Raw genomic sequence first — 27,382 nt, forward strand, 5'->3', positions numbered from 1 at the left:
GACCCAAGACCCACGACAGTGAGCTTGATAGATTTATTGATCCAGGAGGCCTTTTCAGCAGAAGTTGTGTTCCAGTCTGAGCCGAGTGCTTAAATGTCTTGATTTTCCATTATTTTCCTCCTGAGCAGGTTTTTAAACGACAGACCTCTATCTGCTTATTCTCCTGTCATTACAGGGAATCTTGACCTGTAGAGTTGTAGATAAAAAACCACTTCATTGTACCTATGTCAAATGACAGGAAGCGTAAAATTGACCTTTGTGCGAGCAAAACCGTCCATAAAGGGAATAGAAGTATTAGAATGTTTCTGATGATTAAAAAATGATCAAGGCCTAAGTGTTGACTTAAGACAAGGGACTTGGGAATACCCTGGCAGTCCAGTGGATAGGACTCTGCACTTTCATTGCCAAGGGTGCAGGTCCGATCCCTGGTTGGGGAACTAAGATCCCGCAAACCGCGGGGTGCAGCCAAAAAAAAGAAACGAGGAGGGATTTACTTGCAAAAAGCAGGGCAAGGAAGACACTTCCAGGAGTTGCCGTCCATGTGGTCTCCGGGCTGGTGACTTAACTGCGCTGTGCCTCAGTTTCCCCATCTACGAAATGGGGAGAACAGTCCATTTCCTGGCAGGGCCATCATAGGGATTTTCTGCTACTTCGCGTGTCAGGGTCTGAGAACAGCACCGCCACAGAAATGCTGAGCGATGGCCAGCTGTTATTACCGTCTCTGTCATCCCGTCTCCCCTCTCCCCTCTCCCACCCAAACACCATAAAGAATGCAGCATCTAGGCCTCCAGGATTAGCTCCTTCCATTAGTGGTGGATGTCGGCAGGCTGAGGGATATGCATATGGATTCGTTTCCCTCATTTTAAAATAGGTCTGGCCGTACTTTGAGGTTTTAGGCAAAGAGGTCTCTGGATACACTTGTGATGGCCATTACGTGCCCTATTTTGGTCGCTCTCTATCAGAGATCTTTAGAGCTCTGTGTATATTTCTAAGCCTTTTTGTCTCATGCAGTAACACCCCTGGGTGGGGTTCCTGTTTGTGAGTCTGGGAGGCCCGAGTCCGGAACCTGACAAATTCCTGTCCTCTCTCAGTAGGGAGGCAGAGTTGAGTCGGGGTCTCTCCCACCCCTGCTGAGGGGGTCTCTCCCACGAGGTAGGGGAGTCCCCTTGAGACAGTGCCATCTCGCCTTGGCAGAGAATGACTTTTCCGACCATCTACATCCCGTTGGCTCTGTTTCCTTTTCTGTTCATCAAATCCTCTTCTTTTGGTCATTGGCAGTGCCAGCCGGTGCCAGAACTAGACGCGGTGGGTGTCATGGTGAGACGAGGCAGTGTCGTCCCAGCCCTCACGGGCCTCACAGTGTAGAAAAGAACAGTTACTGTCACTTACTGACTGTTCCCTGTGTGCTCTTTCTGTCCCCTCTCACGACCGCCTTTGAGGCGGACGAACTCTGCAAATTACCACTGGCGAGGTGGAGCCTGGTGAGGCGGGTCACCTGCCCAGAGTCGCACCGCAAGTCAGGGGCAGAGACCACAATAGCGACGCAGCTCTGTTGACTCCCGGGTCTAAGTGCTTAAGCACGGCCCTGAGCTGCCTTTCCTTTGAGCCTGTGAAAAAGTCCCTGCTCCGGTGAAACCGGTATTTCGCATTGCAGTCTGCATGCCTTGCCGTCCCTCACCCGTCACAGAAGGATCAGAGGAGCTCAGAGCTCCTGGTGATGTTACCTCGGCTCAGTGCACTTTGAGAAAGACTGACCAGGGTCCAATGAGACCGGGGTTGGACGCTTCGCATAGGTGCTTCTGCGGGGTTTCTAAGCCATCTGGGCCTTGACTTTCTGTGACTTCAAGTGATGTGTTCCTTTTGGTGTCAAAAGCAGTATTTAACGTGTCTGTTGGGAACCACAGACAAAATACTGAAACCGTTCACATTATTCCACAAATGAGGACAGCCTGTGACAGGAAGGAATTAGAGAGAGACCTGTAGCAGGGAAAACCCACACGTCACGTGAAAGCTCTACACCAGCAGGGCGGAAAGGCAGAGTGGGCGACTGTGGCCTAACTGAAGTTCACCCCGAGACTGGCTGAACCCGGTCCCAAGCCTGCCTTCAAGTTGTGTCCTTAGCAAACTATTAACATCCCAAGATGAAAGTGTGCAAAGTTCGTTAGCAGGCAGGTAAGAAAAGGAGAAATTCAGAGTAAACGTGGACGTGTTCTAATGTCAAACAGTGACGTACTGGTTAACACACGAGCGTGATCCCGTGTTGTACCTGTAATGTTGGGAAAGGTTCAGAAGCATGATCATGCCCACTTCTAGTGAGAGTGCGCTAAAACGGGCCTCGTTCTCTAACAGTGCTAAGGATAAATTGGTACAGCCTTTCCGGAAAGCAGTGGAGCGATATCGTGTGTTATAATATTTGACCCAACAGCTCCATTTCTGGAAACTTGCCAAAAAGAAATAACTGGACAGGTATATATACAGGCACATGCAGAGGTGTTCATCACAGCATTACTTTTAATGATATATAATTGAAAACATCTTGACTATTTAAAAAAGGAAAAGATATTGGTTGAGTAGACTGTGGTTTTTCCATATACTGGAATACTAGGTGATCTTTTTTTTTTTTTTTTTTGAAACTGACATAAGGTTTATTATTTTTTTCCTCAGAAAAAATTATAACAGAAACAAAGCTTAAAAACATAATGAAGTAAAACTTTCCTTAACAAAGATCCATGGACATAAAATGAAAAAGCTCTCAGAAATCCAAATAGATCTAATTGTTCTTTTTATTAAATATAGACACAGGTGGCAGCTATATTGCCCAAATTCAAGAGACTATAAATACCTCAGGACCATATTCGAATAATCTCTAGTCTAAAATGAGTGAAAGTACCAGAAGGAAGAGAGAAAAGGTATTGTCCAGAAAATCAGACCACTGCTTATTTTTAACCAGAGCTGTGATGATAGTTATTTACTTAGATTTGAAAAAAATATCTATTTTGATCACACCCTCACAGAGATTCTGAGTTTGTCAATCAGGCTATCATCCAGGCAGGTACTTTAACTAGGTGATCTTTTTGACATGAAAATGTTCATGATTCTTTTTACCAAGCAAGCGGACTATATGCCAGCTTATGGTATAATATTTTAGTAAAAACATGTATGCGTACGTTACACTTTTTTCAGTTATGTAGTAAGGTCAGAAAGAAAGAATTTGTTGAGTAAATGTCTATAGATATTGGAGTTATTAGTGATTTTTGTTTTTTTCTGTGCTTTTTTGTGTTTTCAAAGTTTTCTCCATTGAACTTGTCTAATTTTCTAATTAGAAGAAAGTTTTTCCTTATTATCAAGTGATATATGTCCCTTGTTTTAAAATCAGAAATTATAGGTAAATGAAAAGGAAAAAGTTACTTGTCATTTCAGTGATTTGGGGGCTATATAATCTCTACAGTTCTTAGCCCCAGAAAACAAGTGTCATTTGTTGTCTGAAGTTGCTCTTACTTGCTGCTTCATGGTGGGTTGCTGGAAAATATTTAACCAACCTTAACAGCAACATTAGCCTTTGTACTCTTATATCGAATAAACGCCTCTTCCTTGCTTCCTTTTAAGTGTCCTCCTTTACCCGGTGCCCTTCACACTGGTCTCAGGACACAGACTGGCCTTATGGAGGCAGAGGGGCTAACTGAGCAGAAAATGAACTCAGACGTAAAATTCTAAATTGGAAGGGACTCGGAGATGAGCTAGTTCAGTCCACTGATTTTACAAATGCAGAAACTGAGGTCCAGAGAGGTCTCATGGCCCGATCAACAGCTTGCAACAAATTAAAAGCAGAGTCAGGATTCACACCCTTGTCCCCTGACTCACTTGGCTGTGCACAGTCATTCCCCAAAGCCACGGTGGAAGCAGGACCTTCAGGACAGGATCAGATGTCCACGCAGAGGCCATATTAAAGCCAGTCCCCCCAGGTCCAGAACAACGCCGTGCATCTCTTCTCTCATGGCTCTCCGCCATCCCTCCAGCCAAATATCTGAGATTGTAGTTCTTAGAAAACCAGCTGCTGGTCTCCCATACCTCTAAGTACCTCCAGGGAGCCTCCCTTTCTCATGAAGCCAAGTTCTTGCAAAGTGCAGGCCCCTTGGACAGAGGGCGCACCAAGATGGTGAACCCGCTGTGAACCGCAGGGCGTCTCTGCCCCGACCAGGGCCATAGGAAGGGTTTAGGCTTCCTGGCGTGCTACCACCGCCAGCGTCCCTGCTGTGTACTATCTGTGTGACCTTGGCCCAGCCTCTTCGTCAGGAATTTAATGATAATTACCATCGACTGTGGACTTACTCAGCACAGAAGTATGACTGTCTGCTAAGCACTCTATATACATTGTCTATTTATTCTTTACAATAAGTCTCTCTCCTCCAGTTTGCAAATGATGAAACTGAGGCTCCGAGAGGAAGGGGGTAGTGCCTGGTCCTGGTGGCAGCAAGCGGTTGAGCTGAGGTTTGAACCTCTGTCCACTCCAGAGTCCCTGCTCCCTGGCCTGGCCCATTGCAGGTCAGCCAGTCCCATGTCCAGAGTGGCTGGCCCTTAATAGAAGCTCAGTGGATAATCCCTAAATGAATACCAGGACCCTCATCCCTTTCGTCCCCCTTGTCCTCTGCAGCTCACTGGTACAGCCTGTATTTTCTCTATTCCCAAGACCTCTAAGCTGCACGTAAACAACCTGAAGTTGCTCTTGTTTCCCACCCTCCTTGTCTATATTTGTTTTTCCTTATTTTTACCATCTCGGTTTTCACTGTTAAGACAGGCAAGCGTAACACGTTAAGAGTATAATGCTTTTGAGTTTCCGGAAGGGTAAATTCTTTATAAATCAAGTTGTCATTAGGGGATATGGATATCCATCTAATATAGAGGCTTCTTAAAATTGTCCCATTGTCGTCCTTTCGTTTGTTTTTAAAGCTTTTTGACTTAGTGTACAGAGAAGAGACTCTGCTTAATGTCATTAAAAGCGTCACTCGCAACGGACGGTCCATCATCTTGACGGCGGTCCTGGCTTTGATCCTGGTTTACCTGTTCTCAATAGTGGGCTACCTTTTCTTCAAGGATGACTTCATCTTGGAAGTAGATAGGCTGCCCAATGAAACCGCTCTTCCAGGTGGGTTTGGGATCTTCTGAGCTTTTTTAATGTTAAAAGAGTATTTCCTGATTACAACTGAACTAAAAATGATGACTTTGGCAGTGTAGGTATCTCCCTAACACTCAGAGTGTGAACTGAATACAGGGCTTAGCTTTCACTTCATTCAAAGGGCGGTATGACGTGTCAGTGCTAAGTGTGAGTGTCCAGATGCTACGTTGAACTTATTTACTAAAGTCCTATTTTAAACTAGTACAACATTTTCATGAAACAGTTTGACCATGTATATTGAAAGCATAGGAGTATGCATCCCTCTGGCTTGGTAAATCTACTTCTAGGAATTTATCCTTTAAAAAAAAAATGTAGAAACAGATGTGTACGGAAGTATGTTCATTGCAGTGTGAAATTGGAAGCAATCTCAACGTAAGGGAGTGTTTCATTAGAGTGTGGTTCATGCATGGTGTGGTGAACCCTGCAGATATGGTACGTCTTTATAAACCTTCATGGAAAAGTACCCAAGATATGGTAGGAAATTGCAGAAGAATAACTACAATAGGATCTGTGTAGATTTTTATTTTTAATTAAAAAGCTCATATGTCTTATAAAATATGGAAGAATATACCCCCAAACCGCAATCAGTGGCTGTCTCTGGGGCTTTTTTTTTTTTTTTTAAACAGTGTGCAAGTTTTACAGTGAGCTTATATGATTTTAATTTATAGAAAAAACAGAAGAGATTTCCTCTTTTGAGAGAGAGATACATATTCTTGAGTGATACCCAAGTGCCTTTTCCCTCAATTAAAATACTTGACACTAGTCAGTGAAATATTACTGGTTTTTCATCTGGTAGCCAGGCACCCTGAGTCCAAGGAACAAACTAGGATTGTAACTAAGCCAGGCAGCCTTTTTCTCCCTCCCAAATGCTGCATTCTTGGCATGTAACTCCAGCCTCCAAGTTGACACTAAAAATGACATTCACTGCCAACCATCTTAGGGTTCTGAACTAAACTGATCTGGACCTCAGATTTCCACTCCTGCTTCTCATGCAGACTTGGTATAAATCTTGCTGGAGTCTGTATGTTCAGTAGTATTTGTCGAAGAGTTTCAGCTGTTTGTCTTTAAAGTTGGAGAGGTGCTATTTAAGTGCGATATTTCTAGTAAGCTTACAGGAATTGACATTTCTGGCTTTTTTCCCATACAGATCACCAAATGAAAGTGTAAATTGCATCTCTGCTTTGAATTTATATGCAGGCTTGTCGGGTGTTATTTATGTAAAGAATTGTTTAATCAGCCGTGAATTGGGGACTTCAAACATTTTAACCATATGTTGCCAGATTGTTCATCATAAAATTTCCTTCTCTCTCCAGAAGCCAGTGAGAGTTTGGCAAGCGAGTTCCTGTACTCTGACGTGTGTAGGGTGGAGACTGGGGAGAACTGCTCCTCTCCGGCACCCAAAGAAGGTAGGACCTCGCAGCGTTACCATGTTAGTGCCAGGCTCCCCCCAGAGGCTTAGATGGTGCACATGACATTGGAAGCAGATGAAAGCAGACTCACTGCTCAGAAGTAAGGCCAGTAGCAAAGAGGAAGGGCTGGGAGAGAGGAGGGGGATGAAGCGGGGGAAAGAAGGCTATATGGGAAGAAAATAGCTGCTTCATGGATTCAGCCAGTATTTACTGAGTGCCCACTCTTTGCCAGGGACTGTGTTGTACTCTAAGATATAATACTATAGTGGCAGGGTCGCGGCGGCGGGGGAGGGAGGTGGGCCAAGAGGTGATTACTAGAGAGGGTGCTGAGTGCTGAGAATAAGGATGGAATATAGAAGATAGGCACCCAGCCTAATACTGGAGTAAGAGTATCACCCAGGAGATGACAGCTAAATGAAAACAGTAGAATCTTGGGCGAAGGAGGAGGGGTCGGTATTCCTGTTGGAGGGAACAGCATGCCTAAAGGCTTGGACGTAGAATACAGCATGTTTAGGGAGATAACGATCATAGAGCAGGAAGAAGTGAAGCCAGAGAGGTCAACAAAGGGCCAGATCATGAAGGGTCTTACATGTCAGGCTCAGGGGGTCAAAGCTTCCTTAAAGGATGATCCAGGTTGTTGAAAGGGGAGTGATATGATGAGATAGGTGTTTTAGCAAGACCATTCTCACTGTAGCTGGAGAAAAGAACAGGGCAGTCAGCAAGTTCTTCCTCCAAAAACCAGTAAGAATGGACAGTTTCCAGTTTAAAGCGATTTCTTCAGAGGACCAACTGCAAAAATGTTGCTGGATGTAGCCCTACAACATCCCCAGTGAGGCACCCGGGCCCTGAGCTGAGAGAAGAGAGGCTTATCACTCAGTACTGAGCGACTTACCTAAGGTCAAGCGCCTGGTCAGAGCTGACACTGTAGTTTAAAATCTGAAAACGATAGGGAATATTTTAGATTTAATAGAGGGAAGGGCAATTCTGGGCTTGAGAAATTAGCAAGGTTTAGTGATGAAAACAGTGATGAAAAAGAAAGCTTTGGATGCTCGATTCCTTTCTTTTATTCTTTCTGGCTCCTGTCTGTCAGCTGGTGAGGTGGCATTCAGGAATCCTGATCTCCATATCCCGGTATCTCTTTTCCCTCACGTTTCGCATCTCTCACGACTTGGCGTGTTCGCAGAGCGGGTCCCTGCAGAGGAGACGGAGCAGGATAAAGAGCACACGTGCGAGACGCTCCTGATGTGCATCGTCACGGTGCTGAGTCACGGGCTGCGGAGCGGGGGCGGAGTGGGAGATGTGCTCAGGAAGCCGTCCAAAGAGGTAGCTGCGCCCCAGGGGAAGGAAGAGCGGGGGGGCAGGGTGGGTGGTGAGAGCACAACGCAGTGGGCTCCAGCGTAAACCGAAGACACAGAGGCAGAGCTGGGAGCGGTGATGAGTCGACATGCGTGCGGGACCAGCTGCCTAGGGCCGCTTTCCTCTCCGGTCACCCTCGAGTTGCAGCCCTGGGAGGAAGCCCCGGCGCGGAAGGGGGCAGCTTCTGCTCTCCTCTCCGTGTATTTAAGCCATCCCTTCCTTCGGGGGCCAGGTCCGGCCTGCATGAACACATTTGTAAACCCCTTAGATCCCAGGAGGCTGCTCTCGGGCACGTGCCACGTGACACTTGGAGAACTCACAATATACACAGCGGGTGTGAAAAGAGCCGCATTTGTGGCTTGTACACTTTGACGCCCAATGTAACGTGCCGAACGAAGCACACGGCGCTGCTGGGGGTTGGGGTGGGCCAGGAGGGCTGGGACATCTGACTTGGATGCATCAAGTCCCCTCCTTCCGCCCCGAGCCCTGCAGACCCACCCAAGTGCTGGGGAGAGGGGGTAATCCGCTGACGGAGGCGCCTCTTTTCCAGGAGCCCCTCTTTGCTGCCCGAGTGATCTATGACCTCTTGTTCTTCTTCATGGTCATCATCATTGTCCTTAATCTGATTTTCGGGGTCATCATTGACACCTTTGCCGATCTGAGGAGTGAAAAGCAGAAGAAAGAGGAGATCTTAAAGACCACGTGCTTTATCTGCGGTGAGTGGTGCAGCCTGGCTTTTGCCGCGGGGCTGGGGGTTGCCCAGACTCTCCGTGGGAAGGGCCGCTGCTGTTCTCCAGAGTCCCTGCCCTTGGCACTGAGCGGGCCTCTGATCCGTTCTTCTGGAGAGTATCTGGAGTGCCCATGGACTTAGTGCAGCACTTGCCAGTTGGTTTTAAGAAATGAAGTTTGGGCTAGCAGAAACATCATGGTACATCATTTGAAATGTATGTGTCTCAGGGTCTCATGGTTGTTGGGCTGCCAGAGCATCTCTTGTTCCCATTCTAAGTAACTAGAATGGAGATCTTTCCTCCACCTCCAGCCTGTGGATGTCTTTACTGCAGACGGTAACAGGTTTTAAGTGGAAGTAGAGTCCTCTAAGAGCATATAGTGCAAATGTTCAGAGCTTGGGCTTGGGAGTCAGGCCTGGTTTCTGATTAAACCTCTGCCACTTAGCTGTGTAACCATGGTATAGTCACTTCACTTCTCTCAACCTTTATTGCTCATCTGTTAAAATGGGTACAATAATATGTACTTCTCTGCCTTATCTTGGGACTTAGGAGAGCTAGTTTATGAAACATGCCTAGCATAGCACGTGCACTGTGTAGGCACTTAATGATAAGTAGTAAACTGCTACATAAGGGAGGTGCATGGGGTACCAAAGATATCATTTTCAGTATAACTACAAGGAAATACATGTAAATGCAGATTAATCATGTAGGAATCTGGGAGCTGAGTAGTCATTTCAGGATTGTTCATAATGTAGTTACTAAATACATAAATTTCCTACTGGTGTGTCTACGCAAAGAATGATCATTTTTCCATTTCAAAACTTAAGATCTTAGCTTTTTGCCCCCTTAAAACCATTTAAAACTTTTCATTTTGACAGAATTCCAGTTACAGAAGTCACAAGAATAGTACAAAGAATTTCTGTATACTCTTTACTCCAGTTCCTCACATGTTAAAGTTTTCCTGCATTTTCTTTATTCACACACACACTATTTTTCTGAACAGTTTGAGAGTGGCTGGCACAATGCCCCTTTATCCCTATTTCAATACTATATATTTCCTAAAGACAGGACCCTTCTCATATATATGCAATATAATTATCAAAATTGGGAAATTAACAAGGATGTAATACTCTTACTTAATCTACAGATCCTAGTCAAAGTTCACACTTTATCCCAATAATGTCCTTTATAGCAAATGATAGTCCCAGGTCATGTGTTGAATTCAGTCCATTGACATTTTTGAAGAATATAAAAGTTAGTTGTCTTGTAGAATGTCCCTTGGTTTAGGATTTTCTGATGTTTCCTCATGGTAAGATTGAGATGATGCATTTTTTTATAGGAACATCAAAGAAATGCTGTATTCTCCTCAGTGCATCATATCAGGAGGTACATGATGCCAGTTCATCTTATAACTGGTTGTATTAACTCTGATCCCTTGGTTAAGCTGGTAATTGCCCTGTTTCTCCACTGAAGTTACTTTTCTGCTCTTTGTAATTGAGAACCATTTTATGAGGAGATACTTTGAGGCAACATAAATATCCCATTATTTCTCAAATTAAATGTTAACTCACCAGTTTCTGCATCCAGTTTTTTCCTGAGTCTGTGATTGTGATGTTTGCCAAATGATGATTTTCTTACTTTCTTGTTCTTTCTACATTTGTTAATTGGCTTTTTACTTTAAGAAATAACTTTCTGTTTTCCCTGTGTATATTTGTACTTTTGTATTTGTAACACAATGGATTTGTGTATTTTTAGTTAATTCAGTGGGTTATGTAATCCTTTACTGTCACAATTTATTCTGATGCTCAGATTGCCCCAGATTTTGAGAGCCCCTTCAAAGCTGGCTTCTGTGTTTTTGCCATGTCACCATCATTTATTATGGACTTTCTTACTTTTTTAGCACCATGAGATAGTCTAGATGCAAGCTCACCTTGTATCTTCCCTGACCCAGCCCTGGTATCAGCCATTTCTCCAAAGAGCTCTGGTTCTGTTTAGTGGAGACTGGTATTTAGAAGCCAAGATCTGGTGACTGGGTGCGCTCATTCCTCTTGGTGTGTCACTGCTCCCAGGGCTAATTAGGGCACAGATCTAGAGGACACATGTATCCACACAGTTCTCTATCTATTTTATAAACACATGAAAAAGGATGAGTTCACACCCATACCTCTAATTCCAGTTCAACAATCAGAGTTTATTTTCTCTCTCTCCCTTTCTATCTTTGTGCTCCCTTCTTTGACAGTTAGATATCTGACTCCCAGTATCACCATGTATTTATTTATTTCCTCAATCTAAGAATACACAGAAGCTATTTTCAGAATTGCTCACCTATACCTCTGCAAAATATAAACTTACCAGCTGGCGTTTAAACTGTATGTCTAGTTCTTTTTGTCCTTACACTGTCTCCTCACAAACCTTTTAACGTGTCTCCCTTTTGACATTTACCTGGGAGAAGGGACTTCACATTCACTGGTTGCCTGTGTGCACGGGCCTGTCACACCCACACTCATTTAACCCACACACACTCCTGGAACCTAGATGGTTGTCTTCCCATCCCCTGAGGAGGCAGCTAAGGCACGTGGAGACCAAACAGTGACTGGTCAGTGGCAGAGGTGGAACCCAAGCCCAAGTCCATCTGACCCACAGCCTGTGTGTTTTCCTGCTATGATGCAGAAGTGAATGCATTTATAAGGCCAACAGAACCCAACCCTTTAGAAAGACGGGAGTGAAACCACAGCCGCCTCTCTATGGGCAGTTCTCTCGTGGGTTTTTCTGCGCCACGGCTGCTCACTCGGGGCTTTCTGTCTCTTTTTAGGCTTGGAAAGAGACAAGTTTGACAACAAGACCGTCACCTTTGAAGAGCACATCAAGGAGGAGCACAACATGTGGCACTACCTGTGCTTCATCGTCCTGGTGAAAGTCAAGGACTCCACGGAGTACACGGGGCCCGAGAGCTACGTGGCGGAAATGATCAAGGTGAGCGGGGAGAGCTCCTGGAGGCGGGTCGCGCTCCGGCCTGCTGGCCTGGCCTCCGCTCGGAGCATGGTGCTGGGAGCCAGTGGGGAAGATAACAGCCGGCGTCTACGGATCCCTTACCACGGACCGGGCGCCAGGCTCTGGAACTTCTTCGTGAGTCTTTGCAGGTGATCTTCAGAAGCCCCAGACAGGTGGTGTCATCTCCAGGTTAAAGGAGGAAGCACTGCAGCTCAGAGAGATGAGCACACGGCCGCCCGAACCGGGGCTGGGCTTCTAACCTAGATCTCACCCTGTAGCCCGCCTTCCCATCTCTATGTACGTGGCCTCTTTTCTTGATGACGGATCCTTTTCTGTTTTTTCTCCTTATATAAGACCTGGTCTCTAAGCGGTATATTTTTTAAATGATCACTCGGTGTAGTTCAGCCTGGTTGGTCTGTCTGGCCTCAGCCTAGCCTTTCTGGGAGACAATTTGCTAATCATCAGGAAGGGATCACGCGAGGGAGGAATCTGAGTCCCAGATGAATCTTCTGGCTGACGGGGAGCGTGACCGCCGTGGCCCGGGAAGGGGGAAGCTGCCGCAGGTTTGCAGAGCGCTCTTCTCAGGCAGGGCTTTGTAGAGGCACCAGGCGTGTGCTCTGGGGGTCCCGGGCCAGCTGTCCTTTCATCCCTGTGGTTCTGAACTTCACTGAAACGTTCAGGGGCGTATGGTAAAGCGACGAGGCATGGGCTGTGAAGTTCAGGGAGTCTGTGATTTACACCAGCTCACTGAGGAGAGGGGACCCTGAGCCGGGAAGAAAGACTGCACAATTCACTGATCTCCCTCCTGTTGCCAAGGACTTGAGCACTCTGCCCAGGTATAAGTTATCCTAAATGAGCCCTTCTGTGTTTTTTTATGCAGATGTGATTTTAAGGCTTTTTATGCAGAGGAAGCCCAGGTGAGGGCTGATCCCTGGCGGTGCACGCCGGCAGGCCAGTACTCACGTGGCCCTAGTTCTTGAGCACCCAGTTCTGAGGGGCTGTCTGAGGATGCTGTACCGTCTGTACCACGGAGGCCCTTAAGTCTAATTCCGTGCTTCTCATAATTTAATGTACATATGAGTCATCTCGAGAGCTGGTTAGAATTCAGATTCTGATTCAGCAGGCACTGGCAGAACTTGAGATTCTGCATTTCCAACAAGCTTCCAGGGGATGCCAAAGCTGCTGGTTCGTGAATCATACGCTGAATAGTAAGAGTCTAACAGGAGAGACAAAACAGATACTGTTTTAAGAAATTATCAGCCAAACTGGTTATGTGACTGCCGAGGAGAAGCATTCCTTCTTCTATGTGGATTTAGCTGTCTGTGGTCTGTGAAGCTCTTCCACATCTCTCATGGTGTTGCATGAAGAAAACTACCCAAAGTGGGGAGCCAGGAAGAGAGAACTTTGGGGGTGAGGAGAAATAGATGGGGTTTCACCACAGAGATGACTTTTTGAAAGGTTTTAAAAGAGAGAAGGTACAGTATTTCCCTGGCGCTCCAGTGGTTAGGGCTCCGTGCTTCGACTGCAGGGGGCCCGGGTTCGATCCCTGGTCGGGGAACTAAGATCCCGCAAGCCACGTGGTCCAACCAAATTAGAAAAAAAAAAAGAAAGAGAGAAGGGTAGAGAGACCAGAGTGATTAGAGTAGGAGAAGGCAAGGAGAAAAAAAATAACACAAAGAAGGGGGAGAAAAAGACACGAGTCCCAGAATGAGGGTGATGGATGTCCTCTTTTACAGATGAAAGGGAGGCTTAAGGTTAAGTAAGCTGCCCAGGAAGAGCTCAGAAGCTGGGATGCAAGCCCGGGTTTAATGACCCGGAACTGCACTCCGTAACCCCGGCATTGGGAGGACACGGGGAGGGCACTGGCGGCTCTGGGCCAGGTGGGAGCAGGGTCTGTTCTTAGGGAGGGAGACTGGGAATTCTGGTGGTTGTCGGGTGCAGATGTTCACAGGGTAGGTTTCCGGGGTCAGGACACATTAACTGAAAAGCCTTCAGGTCCTTTCTTTTCCTCCTGGTGTTGACAGTGCCAAATTAAACCGCGTTTGATCGGCATTCATGCAGACACAAACCTATCTGCATTGCTTAAACCAACCTGCATTTGCATTAAATCCTTTAATGTTTAGAAGAGATAGCCTGTAGTTTTCACCCTCATCACACATTCCTTTTCTCCCCTTACTTCGTTTGCCTCTCTCTGAACGTGCCCTGTCTTTAAGTCTTTCGGGGGCCAGTTTTGAAGTTTTCTGTTAATCACCTTGCTTTACGGTCACAGAAGAGTCTGGTGCACTTCTGGGTTTCCGTCTCAGTCATGAAGACTTAACAGGAGGCTTGTGAGCAGTCATGCGATGAGGATTACGAGCCAGAAGCCACCCCCAGCCGGCCACCCAGCATGCTCAGAGCCCCCTGCGTTCACCGTGCTTTCCCATCCGCATCATCCTTTGTATGAGAACTTCTTGTCAAACAGCCTAAAAATCTGTAGCATCAAAGAATTCTGAACTCTGAATGTCCAAGTTGCTGAGGAACCAGATGTCTTGTGTGCTGGGCGAGGGCCCAGGAAGCGTTCGATCCACCAGCCGAAAGGCGATGCCATTTTGCCAACACCGTTCCTGGCGGTGTCTCGCCCTGAAGCCGCATGAACCCCTGCCGGGCAGCCTCCCTGGAGAGCCACAGTGGGCTAGGAACTTCGGGTGCCCAGCTGAGTCACTCAGTGCGGGGCTGGCAGCCCGAGGGAACTCAGCCGCCACCGTGGCGCTGGCTCCTTCCCCCCGCCGCCCTGCGCCGGTCATGGGCTCACTTAGATGCCCCAGACGCAGCCCCAGCCGGTGGGGCGGTCCTCAGCGTCCCTCCTTGGGAGGCGGGCCACTGGGAGGAGAAGCCAGGAGATGTCTCGAAGAAGCCAACTCCGGGAGGCTGCGAATACTCCAGCGTCAGGAGGGAGAAGGGCAGCTGACGAGCAGCGTCAGACGGAAGGAAAGGCCGGCCAGGAGTCCGTGAGGCCCTTTGGCTTATCACGTCCCGGAAGAAATCACTGAGACGGGCTCTTTGGGTTCCTCGGGAAAACCGCCTCTTGCTTCGTGGCTCGAGGCTGTGGGTGTTGAGTTCTTCTTCAGCTCTCCTTTAGCCCGTTCGTTCAGATCCCAGGGACTCCTAAAGAACTGGGATGTCACAGTTGCCAAAAGACGACCCTATAGAGCCAAATGGAAAAGGCCCCGGGCGGCCGCTCGGAGGGTGGGCGAGCTCTGCAGACGCGCCGAAAACAACTGCTTGCAGATGGGGTGTCAGGGATGGCAACTAGGTTTTCATCTCAGAAACCAACAACTGCTTAGTAGACTCTGCCAGGGGCTCTGATGGGAGAAGGGTTCTTAGAAGCCCAAGCTGACTTTGAGAGGGCAACTCCTGAGGCTGCAGTTCCCTCGAGAACTGGCCGACAGTCAGGGGGCCAGGACCTCTCTCTAGAAACGGAAACATCTGCAAAGGAGCATTTGATGCTCTGCCTCACAGTCAAGAACTTAGCAACCGGATGTTCACCCACAAATTAGTTTTCGTCTAAACATAATAGAAAATTGTTTCCCTCTCCTTTCACTGGAGATGGGAACTTTCCTGGCAAAGCCAGGGCCAGGCTGATGCCTCCCATGAAGTCATCACCACCTAAGAATGGGATCTGGGGGGCAGAACATCAAAGGTGTGAGTTTTGGCTCTGGCCCTTCCGAGCCAGGTAACCCCGGGCAAGTCACGGGCCTTCCCTGACCCATGTGTGAATCGGGGTCGGTGTCCCCTCACGTGTCCATGGGCTGGTGGAAAGGAGAGGAGCGTGTGGGCGCGGGGGCAGAGGCGGTAAGCACTCAGGCACAGAGCCGTCAGCCGGGAAGCAGAGGGTCTGCAGTGTGGACAGCTGGTGCGAACACTGACTCCTAGGTGCCAGGGCTGCATAAGGCGTCTCGGCTGTTGACGTGCTATTACTGAGAAAAGTCAGAATGGGCATCCTCCAGTGGAAAATTCCTGTGTGTTCCTCTCTCTTAAATTTAAAACTGCTGTGTCCTTAAATGTTGAAGCAGGACGAGGCTGATGTTATCACTGTCTCTCCGTTGAGTCGGTCACGGATACGTGTGACTTCTCTCTGTGTGTTTAGGGCTGTCCTCTGCTCGGGTTCAGTGCCCAGGACCAGGGTTTCCGGCGACGTGGGGAGTGCCCCCGGAGTGCTGTGTGTTAGGTTCTATCACGATTATACTGGGTTAGCTGGTGGGTTCGTCTCTTGGCTTTGCGCACATGATGGGAGGTGGCGCTGCGAGGAGGTGACTTTGGGACGCTCAGCCTCTTCTGTGACTCTCTGAGTTACAGGACTCCCAGCGCCACCCGGTACTGCAGAGCCGGTCTCAGATTCGTTGACTCAGGCCCCAGACAGGGCTGAACGTTCAGAGAAATGTGACTACAGAGTGACCTCACTTAGCCCTGGCAGTTCAAAGGAGGAGGAAAAAACCCTGAGTTCCCTTCTCCCCATATGAACTTGAAGTCTGGTGCTACCACATAGAGTTTTGGCGATAGCCTTTATAATAAGTGGACTGTTTTTTTAACCCTGGACTGTAATTTATGTACCACACGCCCTTGCTTGAATGATGTTTAGAGCTATTTGGCTTTTCTCCATTGCCAACTGAAATGAGAATTTGTGTTAGTCTATACATGATGATTTGATAGGCCATGCAGTCTGATGTATTTAACCAGAATAAGTGGTAAATCAGTTGTGAGTATCTTTGCCTGAAGGAATTTAAATACTGCACAGTGGGCGTGTTGTAGGTAAAAGATCAAATATATGATTCCAAGCAAAGACCCAGCAGCCCAATTTTCTATGACAGTCAAGCTCAGGAGAAAAGTCAGTCCTTGAAAAGCAGACTTAAGTTATTCTTGAAAGTTAGAAACTCGAGAAGCATTAAGAGGGAAGGCTGGTAAAGAAGACCAAACAATCACTTAAATATTAAGGCATCTGTTTTGCTAATAAAATAGAGATTTCCCTTCTGAAGCTTGGAATTCTCCCTTGGCAACATAAAGTGTATTTTCAGAGGTGTGTTTTTGAGTTAATCGCATTTAAAGACAGGGTGATCAGATGGGGTACCGCTCATCCATAGCTCACAGGGGCTGCTCTGGCCCCTCCTCTTTGCCAGGCTAGCGTGTGAATTGACGAGTGAACTGAACGGTGACCTAGCTGGGGAGAACCTTCTTCCATGCCAGCCTGATTCTGGGGCACAGAGGGTGCTCCTGTGAACTGTGGGCTGTGTCGTGCTTTGCCCTGACCCGAGCAGACTGGATCATACCGTGGTAATAGGTCTCGTTTAATCAGTATGTACTGAAATAAATGCTTTGCGTGCATGATCTTGTTTGGTCCCCATAACAGCACTGCAGGTGGCACTATCACCATCTCCCAGACGGGAACCTAAAGCCCAGGAAGGTTGAACCGCTTCTCCAGGGTCACACGGCTGAGAAGTGCTCGGGCTGAGATTCACATCCAGGTCTGCTGATTAGCACCCACCCTGGAGGTGTCCTGACATGTGCACGTTCAGTGTGGCTCCACCTGTGCTCGCACACATGCCTCGGTGTCGAGAACCCGCAGCCGCTGGGCTCTGGATGCAGCAGGTTTTCCTGGCTAGGACTGGCTCACCTCCCGGGCCCCTCCTCTCCGCAGCGGTGCTGAATTAGCTGCCTTCAGAAGAGGCAAGGGCCGGAAAAAGGGGGATAGGGAGAAGAGCAGGAGAGAGGATCCCCTAGGGAACGCACACAAATAACACGATGGTGTTAAGTCTCTGAGCTGCCGCCAGCACCACTAGTCAGGCAGCCACCTGAGTCCGGTGCTACAGGGCTTGTTTAAAAGACTGGAGTTCAGGAATGGCAGAGAACAGCTCTTACAAAGGGAGTACCTGCCATAGGTGTTCATTTGGACTTGCTACAATCTGATAAACTTCGTGACCCTCACCTAAGCTTGGAACAGGGGATGATATTTCCTTTGGTGACCACATTTGGGGAGAGAGAGGGGTTGGTTAAAGGGGAAGGACGGTTCACCGGAGCCCCCGCCAGACTTGGGCTCCCACACCCAGGTGACTCATGTGAACGCACAGAACTCCCTGAAAATTAAACATCAGAGCTCCTGATCCATCATCCCTGAAGCCTGGCGCCGACTTTTTCCCACAGGAGCGTAGGCCGCGCTCTCCCCCTGCCTGCCCATCCCCCCACTCCCACCCCACCCACACACACTGATCCCCCGGAGATTTCAACTGTGTTCCATCTTGTATCAGTTCACTTGACCTCCTCGGACTTCGGGTGCAGAGGGAGGGGCGTGCACCTAAGGCTCCACGACCTCCCCTTTCCCGAGTTTTCGCCTCACCTGTGCTTCACTGTGTGCCTGGCAGGCGGGCCCTGGCTGCTGATACCGTGACGTGGAAACCCTCTGCTTCCGCCCAGAGGTACAGGAATGGGTTTGGGCTTTTATGCTGGAATTCCAGTGAGGATATGCCGTGGGGGGGGGGGGGGCTGTTGATAAGACCCCGAGATGTGTCTTCCGCTCTCCTGCCTAAGCCGGGAGGTCACGGAGTTGCCTAAGATGCCCGCTGGGCTCCGCCGGCCCTCAGCGGGGGGTGGGTAGGGATACGGGCTGCGCTGCCCTCTCATCCAGCCCAGAAGGCTTTCTGAAGTTCGCTGACACCACGGCAGAGTTCAGGCACGTCGGAGTGCGGGAGAAGTGGAGAGGGATTTGGCACTCGCCTCTCGGCGGCTGGGAACAGCGCGTCGGCATCACTGGACGTGCCACCCAGCCGGCCAGACGCGCTCTCGCCCCACCCTCTGCGCTTGAGCCGGGGTTCGTGTCCATGGCAGCTGCAGGGAGCAGTTGCCGAGCTTAGGTTTCCCCACCCAGGCTCACACCGCGTCCCGCCCTCCAGTGTGGAGGCACGAAGCCGCCCCTGCGCGGCCGTGCTTTGTGGGCGGCTTCCTCCTGTCCGCAAGCGCTCGGCATCGGGAGGCGGGTCCGCGCACGGCCCTCCCGGCCCTGTCCTCCGAGTCTCCCACGCCTGCCCTTCGCCGGGGTGTGCGAGGGCACTGTGTGTGGCAGCGAGGGGAGCAGAGCCATGAACTTGCCGTTCGCGCAGGGCCCCGGGACTCGGGTCCGCGAGCCTGGGCGGAATACGAGCGTGGCTGCCGGCGGGTTCACCGCCTCTGCTAGGGTCAGTCCCAGGGTGTGTGTGGGGATTGACGTGTTTGTACATGCTTGTACACGTATATAAAATATTTCTTTACACGCATATTTCTCCCAATTCAGCAGATTTTTTAAGCTCCCAAAATGCACTTTTCTCCCTTCCACACCTTGAGCCCGCCTCCCGCTCCTCCCCCACCGCAGACCCCACTGGGCCACCGTCCCTGCCCCTTCGGTCCCCGGCTCCGTCGCCACGCCGGTAACTCCCTGGCCTTCACGCCTTCATTTCCTCTCTGCTCTGAACACGGACTGCGTCTGACAGAGCCGGACGGTAGTGCCCGATGCCACTGAGAGGTGTGACCACCTGGCCTTCGTGAGAATGTTCTGAATTTGTTTTCATCGAGTACATATATTCAGGATTCTTTAAAATGTAGCTCTTCAGAATGAGGCCTACTAGTGTGTGTCTAGGGAACGTGAGAATGAGGAAGAGATGCTAGCATTTAGGTACAGCTGTTCGTATTTAAAGGTTATGACGTGGACAAGGTCTCAGTTTCTCCTTTCACAAATGCACTTTTTTACAGGGCCACTGTGTTACCACCTATAAAGTGAGAAAGTTGAACCAGAGGGTCTCTTAGGCCACCTTTAGCTCTGCAATTCCACGAAGCAACTTTCAAACGACCACCGAGGGTCTGTGTCAGGAGGGAGAGAGGAGACCCGTGTGAACGAGCTAGTGAGTGCGTGGGTCAGAGTGCAAGGGGCAGCTTGGTAAAATGGGGCGGTTGGAAAGCATTGAGGAATCTGGAGAATCTGCACTTTCTCCCGGAAGAGTTCAGGCTGTGGGCACCTTGCCTTCCAAACCCCTCTCAAGTCAGGATGGCGGTGGTGGCGCACCCTTGAATTCTCACTGAAGTTGTACGGACGGTGACAAAGATGACACCCTCCCATCGCCGGTTTCTCAGGGTGTCTAGCCAGGGCTGGCCTTCAGTAAAACCATTTCAATCAGGAGGAGATTTCCAGCACAGCAGCCAGAGGCTGACACGCTACCTAGCGGGACCCTGCTGCAGGTGAAGCAGCGAGCGGGGTGGCACGTGGGTGTGCGTGAGTGTATGTCCAAAGACAAACACTAAGTGTTTTTCCCCGAAACAATAGCAAAGAGCTTTGGAAAGCCTTTTAAGTAGGCTAAAAACAAACCCAAAAAACCACCATTGTATAAAGAGATCAAAGTTTAAAACTCGTGGAATGCAAAAAAGAATAGAGGAAAACCAAGAAAAACTGTTAAAATCCCATATGTAACCACAAGGAATATTCTGGTAGATTGCTTAGCTAACTGAACGTGCAGGGGACGTGGCCTGAGCAGAACATCCTGAGCCAGCCCGGGAGAAGGCGAGTTCGCCTGAGGGCTCTTCATCAGGAATCTCCGTCCGGCCCGCCCTGCCCTGGTCCAGCACAGGCCGTCCCCCACCTTTCTCCCCTCCTATGTGACCTCAGGCTTCTTCCTCCCGGCACCCCAGGGGCCCAGGACCCAGCTGCACCTCTCCAAGTAGGGAGCGCTGCTTTCTCGTGGCCCCAGTGGGAGCCCGGCATCACTTCACCTGAGGGCCCATAGTGACATGAAGCAGTGACTCTGCAGCTGACTTTGCCTAGGGATTTCATCAGAAATGGGTGTGGTTCTCTCCCTGGTGGGGACCCATCTCTGTTACACTGTGTCGTCCAAGGACAGCTATTAACTGAGTCTGGAAGGGTGAGTGGTCATTCCAGCCCAGCTGAAGATTATATAATGAGGCCTGTCTGGGTGATGTCGTCCGAGACGAGAGCAGCAGACCACGCTGACGCCTGCATTTGCGAGCAGCGTGGGCACCCTTCCCATGGCTCCATCGGCAAAAGAGAAATCTGTGCCTCTAAAATCGAAACCCTCACCCCGGGAGAGGAAGAGCTAACTTACGTGGGAGTCGGGCGCCACACCTGGAGTCGGCATCGTGGGCCGCAGACCAGCTTTGTGACCTTAGGCTGCTGACACCGACCTATACTTGTGCATAGTGCTTTCCAGTTGACGGGACACGTTCTTACAGCCATTTGATCCTCACATTAACCCTGTGAAGTAGACAGTAATCTCTTTCTCAGAAAAAAAAAAAAAAAAAAAAAGAGGGAGTAGAGACCCAGGCTGGCTGGCTGACTCACCCCAGCTCAGTGTCCTGCGAACACGCTGGACTGTCAGGGCTTCCGCTCCGGACCCTAGGACGCAGCTCTTCCCGCTGACGCACTGACATCATGGGCTTGCTGCGGAAACAAGCCTGTGAGACACAGGGACCTGGACCCTTGAATTTCAGGCTGGCCAACAAATTCCAGGTGTGGGATCCATTTTTTTAAAAAGGTTTTATTTTTTACAGGAAACACGGAGCGGAAAGGACTGAGTTCCCGTATGCCCCCTTCTCCCCACCTCACCTGCCGGTTCCCGTTATTCTGTATTACTGTGGTGTAGTTACTACCATCGATAAACTAACCTAGATACATCATCATTAACTAAAGACAGTAGTTTACGTTAGGGTTCACTCTTAGCGTTGTACGTTCTGTAGCTTTTGACAAATGTATAATGATATGGATCCACTGTTACAGCAGCAAACAGAATAGGTTCACTGCCCTGCGAGTCCTCTGTGCTCTACCTGTTCGTCCCTCTAGCCCCCAACCCTCAATCTTCTTACCTTTGGAATCTATTTTTTCAATTTAGTTTTTTTTTTTTTTTTTTTAATGTATAATAGATACTATCAATGACAATTCTGGAGTCATTGAGCGTACGTAGAGTCATTATCACTATTTTTCGCCCAAAGCAATGGATTCTGCGTTTTATCTGTTTTCCACGATCTTAGAAAAGTGAGCTCTAAAGATTATTTTCTTCCTCTTCAATGCAAATAGTCACCCTAACTCACAAGAGGGGCAAATATTTAAAGTTTATTGAGTGTAATATGTTCCCGCTTTAGAAAAGTTAAGGATTATCTTCAGTCCTCCCCTTCCGCTCTCTTCCAGGCATTTTCTGGGGGTTTGGATACACGGGGAGGTTTGGTTTGGATACACGGGGTGGCCAAGCATCTGTCTCCAGGCCTGCCCCTCCGTCACTCCTGTCACCGAAGCATCGCCAGGCACTCTGGGAAAACGCGGTTTGTCGCCGTGCTTGGTAAGACGCGTGGGAGCGCACTTGACACGTGAGTTGAAAGGACGGTCGTTGCCTTCCTGAATCTTCCCCGAGGGGATTCTGTGGCTTACAGGCCCATCTTCCCCAGGACCCATCTTCTCGCCCATGACCCTTACTTTGACCCTCATGCCCCCATCAAAAAAAAAAAAAAAACAAAAAATTGCAATTCTCTAGTCTGGCTGTAAAAGAATAAGGGGTCCAACAATAAATGTTGCGTTGTTTACATGGTAAACAAAACTCTACCTCAGTGCACTTTCTCTGAGGAGGAGACTGATGATCTCAGTTGTCTTTCTTAGAAGAGCCTCTTCAGTTGAACCTGGGAAGAAGAAGAAGAAGAAGAAGAAGAAAAAAAAAAACGCTTCTCAGAATGATGAGCATTTGCATCATGCAATCCAACTTCCTCTCCTCCTCTCTCTCTGTGTTTCTCTCTCTCTCACACACACACCCTCCCTCTTTCCAGTCAAGAACATTTCAAGAGGTCAGTGCCGCCCCCGTGTCTAAAACTTCAGTGTTCGCCTTTGCAGGGACTTTTCCAACTTTACCTAGAAAAGAACTAACCAGAACCTTAGCACTTGTGGTCAGCCTGCTTCCGGCTGTGGCTTGAGTCGGTTTGTCTGCTCTGACAGAGGAAGTGCTTGCTGTGACGGGAACTGCGCTGGCTGGATTGTAGGAGGACCAGGGCAGACAGTGCCTAATGACATTGGTATGCGAGGTGCCAGCAGCGAGGAAAGCGAGGGAAGTGCAGAGGGGCTCTCAGACCCAGAGCGACAGATGCGGCTGGGAGACGTGCAGTGAACCCACGAGCCTCCCCAGACCCACCCTCCTGACCGCACGCGTGCACACGCACACACGCACACACACACAGCCCGAGATAAATTCATGTATAAACAAAAATGCCTTCGTTGATGACTTTCTTAAAAAGGCAAGAGAAGTCAGGATACTGAGACATGTTTTTGATCTGGAATGGACATAAAGGCAGGATTCTGCAAACATTTATAGACCTTCAGCCCCTGGCTGGCTGGGGAACTACGGGCGCAGGCCTCCCTGGAGTCACTGAGCACTCAGACAAGCTCAGCATTTGCTCTGAAAGTCTGAGCCAAAGAGAAAGTGACTGGACTCAGGGGTTCTCTCTCTGCTCCAAGGCCAGGATTGGGATAGTCTAACGATCTTCCTGTAAAGATTTCGATCTCTGTGCAGAAGGTCCTGCTGGCGAGGAGCCTTAACGCTGCGTCGGAGCTTATCCCACTGCGCAGGGTGCAAAGCAGAATGGAAACTGAGAGAACAGTCTGGCTAGAATTGTTAATTAATTTTAACTACTAGATGCTTGTTGGTAATTTGAGATTAGAGTTAACAGCCCAGGATGATTATTTAATTAAAATACTGGCACCACCTAGGACCTCAAATTTGGGTACATACCCATGTCGGGGCAGAAGAGCTACCGGTACACACCATCCAGAGCACTTGGACACCTTGTTTCCTGTGGTTGAGGGTTTGAATGGGGCCCCACCTCTGCTTTGCATTGTTAGATATTAAGGTTGGAGGAGGGCAGTGAGGGAGAACCTTTAAGGTGGTAATTGGTAAACATCTCGACCAGGAAATCCTGTTCCTCCCTTTGTACTGAAGGACTCTCATGTAATGGAGAACGAAGGTGTATTGCCAGGATTGGGGCACATGGTACAGAGTGGCCTGTGAAAAGTATGACATTTCTTTAAAATCTTGGGGTTTTACCTTTAAAATCGGACTGTTTCATGTTCTCCAGGGCATATTTTGAGTTTAATATAAAAATATTTTCGATCGTTAACCACTGACTAAAATGGACATTCTAAAAAGATGCATTATTTCTGTCTATGGTTTTATGTACCCCTTGGGCAGGGCCTTCATGCCCCAGGATTACAGGTGGTAGCCCATTTACAGAAGTACAGATACAAGCAGCATCTGAGTGCATCTCTTGGCCATTGCGGTGAGGAGCAAAGATGCCGGTAGCAGCCATTTTAAGGCCAGTGGACCCCATTCGATGGCCTAGCGGATACTCACTGGGCACTCGGGACTCGGAGCGGGGGCTGCAGTGGGGTCCACGGGAGCCAAGAGCCCCGCCCTGAGCCCCGCCCTGAGCCCCGCACTACACATTCCTTGCACCGCATTCCACCCCTTGGGGGCAGGGACCTTGTCTTCCTCATCTCTAGACCCTCAGCACTCAGCCCTGTGCCAGGCACAGAAATTAGAAATAGTCAGTAAACGGTTGTTGGATGAGGTCTGTGCATTTTGCATTTGTCAGAGACCTTTCTGAAATCACTGCCTGGGAGTCCAGGGATCAAATCACATACACCATGGAAGAAGGTGGGAAACTGCCGTGGAAAAATTCTCTCTTTCATCTATCGTCATGTGGTCGCTTGCTGTTAAAATAAGGAAAAGAAACTGTTCCTTAAACTTAAGGAACTTAAGCAGACTCTTGCATCGATTTTCTGTCTTCTTTTTTGAAGACCTGTTTAACGTGGACTGTTTGGAAATCTGTGTTTTCTATTTTTATGGAGGGTTTGCTAAGCAAATGAACATGAAAATTTGAGAGGCAGGTTTGAGATGAATTCTCTACCCATTTTAGGCAGTTCTACATTCCTCTGCATGTCGGGAGTCGGTGGGCTGCACGTGAGCTCTCACTCCGGCTCGTACACGTCCCCTCTCTCTGCCGGCGCCTCGTCGGGCAGGGGCTCCGGTCACTTCCTCCCCTTCCCCGCCACCCATGTGTCCAGGCCTCCTCCTGTCACCGCCGTCCCTCTCCCTCGCCAGCCCAGCCGGCATCGCTCCCCAGTGCTCCGCGGTCTGGGCTGCTGCCCCGCCTGTCTGCCCTCCGCCCCAGCTGTGGCCACACTGGTTTCAGGGCTGTGCCAACCCCCCCCCCCCCCGCTACTCTGCTGAGAAGGCCCTCACGCTGGCCCCTCGTCTGGCCAAGTGATAACCTTCCTTCAGGCCCAGGCCCTCCACGAAGAGGATTCCAGCCACGCAAAACCACTGTAGTCAGTCCTTACATTGACCCTTCTCTTCCTGCCGCTCATTTGACACGGCCTAGGTACTTTATTTCCATTCTTTTTTTAACTGAAATGTCCACTCTCCTTAACTAAATTGCAAGCACTTTGATGGCAGGAACCCTACCTCATACTTAGGTTTCAAGGCCACGTCCACTTTAAAGAGGTCCAGGAGGCGGTGACCAAGTGCAGGGGGCTCACTGCTGTTTCCTCAGAACCAAGCATGTAAGGTAAGGGCTCCTTAAGTATTCGCTGAATATGCTGTATTTTTAAAAATGTTTTCTTCCAAGAGTGCTTATACTTTTGACTTGAATCTAGAGAACTATCAAATATTTCCCCCTAAACATACTCAGTAATAGAAGTTTACAGTCTGTAAACACCGGATCATCCTCAGGATTTCCTTTGAAATACAGGGATTGTCTCCTCCCTCCTGGGGCTGTGTCCTGCATTACCACGCAGGGTAGGCCTTAGCGATCTCTGAACTCCCTGCTACGTCACATTCTGTCGTATCCCCATCAATGGTGTGTCCATATGCTCCTGAGTCTGACGGTTTAAGTGGGACTTTGGATCTTTCCTCTTCACCTTGCTCTCCTCAGGGGTCAGTGTGCAGACATTTGCAGCCGTCCCCATGGATATCCAGTCTCGGGTACACGGCCGGCCTTGCTGCAGTTGTGCCCATGGTCCATCAGCCTGGCCACCCGTCTCTCCCTCCGTCACGGGGCCCGCGCTGCCTATTGAGAGTAACCGCCAGCCACCTGCCCCCTCCGTGTGCCCTGAGCAGAGTCAGGTGCTTCTTCCCTTAGAGTGGCACGGTGGGATGGTGGGATGATGTGTGAAGGACTAACATGGGGCGGTGGTATAATCAGTGACAGGTGACCTCAGCTGCCTTTCAGTGTCGCTCCTGTGCTTAAATGTTTTCAGATGTCTGCTCTCTCCTCTTCGCTGTAGACACACAGCAGAAAACTGATTAGACGTGGCAACGCTCGAGGGTTTTAGGCTGGTCATCTTTGAAATGGGGTATTTTGTCAAACGTCCTTTTGCCCACTGCTCTGTCTGTGGTGGGAGGTTGATGAGAACGAGTACAGGCTAACATCAGGGCACATGGGAAGGGAGTGTTGATCACAGGGTGTGTGGCACGGGAAGGTAAACAGCATCACTTCCCTCTTCCAGCAGTCATTCTAAGCAATGGAGGTTTACCGTTTAAGCATTAGTTACCAGGGCCCACCAGGAGGCAGTGGATTTATCATTCGTGCTTTCACAAATATTTATCAAGGGTCTGCTGTGTTCCAGTCACTGTACTAAGGTGGTTCCTGCTCTCAGGACACTGGCAGGCTAGTGAGTCCCGACTAGACTCCCCACACGTCTTAAGCAAAATGCTCTCAAGTAGATGGGACACCTCATGCCTTCTTTTTAATATCTTCAGCTAGTTCTTGTTTGGCTTCTGTATTGCTAGATTGCATTAGGTCAAGACACGGTTTAGTTATCTTTTTAAAATTTAGACGTCTTGTGGTATTTTGTTCTTGATTTTGAGTATGTTGATGCCTTCTATTGTATACGACAGTGGTTGGCAAACTCCAGACTGTGGGCCAAACCTGGCCCTCCGCCAGCATTTGTAAATAAAGTTTTATTGGAACACAGCTACCCCAGTTCATTTGTGTATTCTCTATGGGTGTTTGGGGGCTACAGAGCAGATTTGCTGTGACAGAGACCATATGGTCCAGAAAGCCAAAGATATTTACTATCAGAAAATGTTTACTATGCAGAAAAATTCTGCTGATCTCTGGTGTACACAAAGCAACAAGAGCAAATTCCGTGTGTGTGTGTGTGTGTGTTGGTGGAGTGGGCATGATTTGTGTTAGGATGTTTATTAGAATTCATCCCGACGAGATCCGAATGGCCCAAGTGAGATGTGATGCCAGATGGATGTGGAATGAGTCAGTCTGCCTCCCCTTACCTCCAGCTGATGAAGCTTTTCTTACAGTTCATTCCTGCCTCTCTGTACAGAACTCACCCAGGAGGTGTGAGGTGTACTTTTTATGAGAAAAGCATATGTGGGCAGAAAGAAGTGAGGTGGGAGGAGGAGGCTTGTCCATTCTGTTAACCAGCGGTGAGAAATTATGTTTACAGGTATGAGCTATAGGCGTCAAAACAAAGGGAGGAGACAGACAGGGAAGGAGACTGAATGGGTCTTTCTTATACCAACTGACAGCACCCACCAGCCGTTTCAGGCTGGAAGGAAAAGGAAACAAGAGTCGAGAGGTGGTGTCCATATGTTCACAAAGAGGGAAACTGAACCCGCTCTCCATTTTCAGCCTCTTAACAACCCTCTACCAAGCAAACACACCCA

General features: G+C 48.9%; 1 protein-coding gene and 1 long non-coding RNA gene across 7 annotated transcripts in view; one reads left to right on the forward strand and one right to left on the reverse strand.

Annotated features, from left to right (window-relative positions):
- ITPR1 (inositol 1,4,5-trisphosphate receptor type 1) overlaps window positions 1-27,382 on the forward strand; it is a 324,648-nt gene that overhangs the window by 288,216 nt on the left and 9,050 nt on the right. Inside the window, exons 53-57 of the mRNA XM_059940230.1 lie at window positions 4,948-5,143; window positions 6,487-6,579; window positions 7,766-7,905; window positions 8,489-8,654; window positions 11,479-11,639. Of these exons, the coding sequence (XP_059796213.1) occupies window positions 4,948-5,143; window positions 6,487-6,579; window positions 7,766-7,905; window positions 8,489-8,654; window positions 11,479-11,639 (756 nt within the window). The remainder of the gene's footprint in view (window positions 1-4,947; window positions 5,144-6,486; window positions 6,580-7,765; window positions 7,906-8,488; window positions 8,655-11,478; window positions 11,640-27,382) is intronic.
- Window positions 20,408-27,382, reverse strand: part of LOC132375170 (uncharacterized) — a 136,133-nt gene continuing 129,158 nt past the window's right edge. For 5 of the 6 annotated variants that reach the window (XR_009505943.1, XR_009505945.1, XR_009505942.1 and 2 more), the window contains one exon: window positions 21,182-22,331. This is a non-coding gene — a long non-coding RNA (uncharacterized LOC132375170). Of the gene's footprint in view, window positions 20,920-21,006; window positions 21,106-21,181; window positions 22,332-27,382 lie in introns of those variants that run through there. The other variant, XR_009505944.1, reaches the window with a different exon arrangement.

Source organism: Balaenoptera ricei, chromosome 11, assembly GCF_028023285.1.
Source record: "Balaenoptera ricei isolate mBalRic1 chromosome 11, mBalRic1.hap2, whole genome shotgun sequence".
NCBI lineage: Eukaryota > Metazoa > Chordata > Mammalia > Artiodactyla > Balaenopteridae > Balaenoptera > Balaenoptera ricei.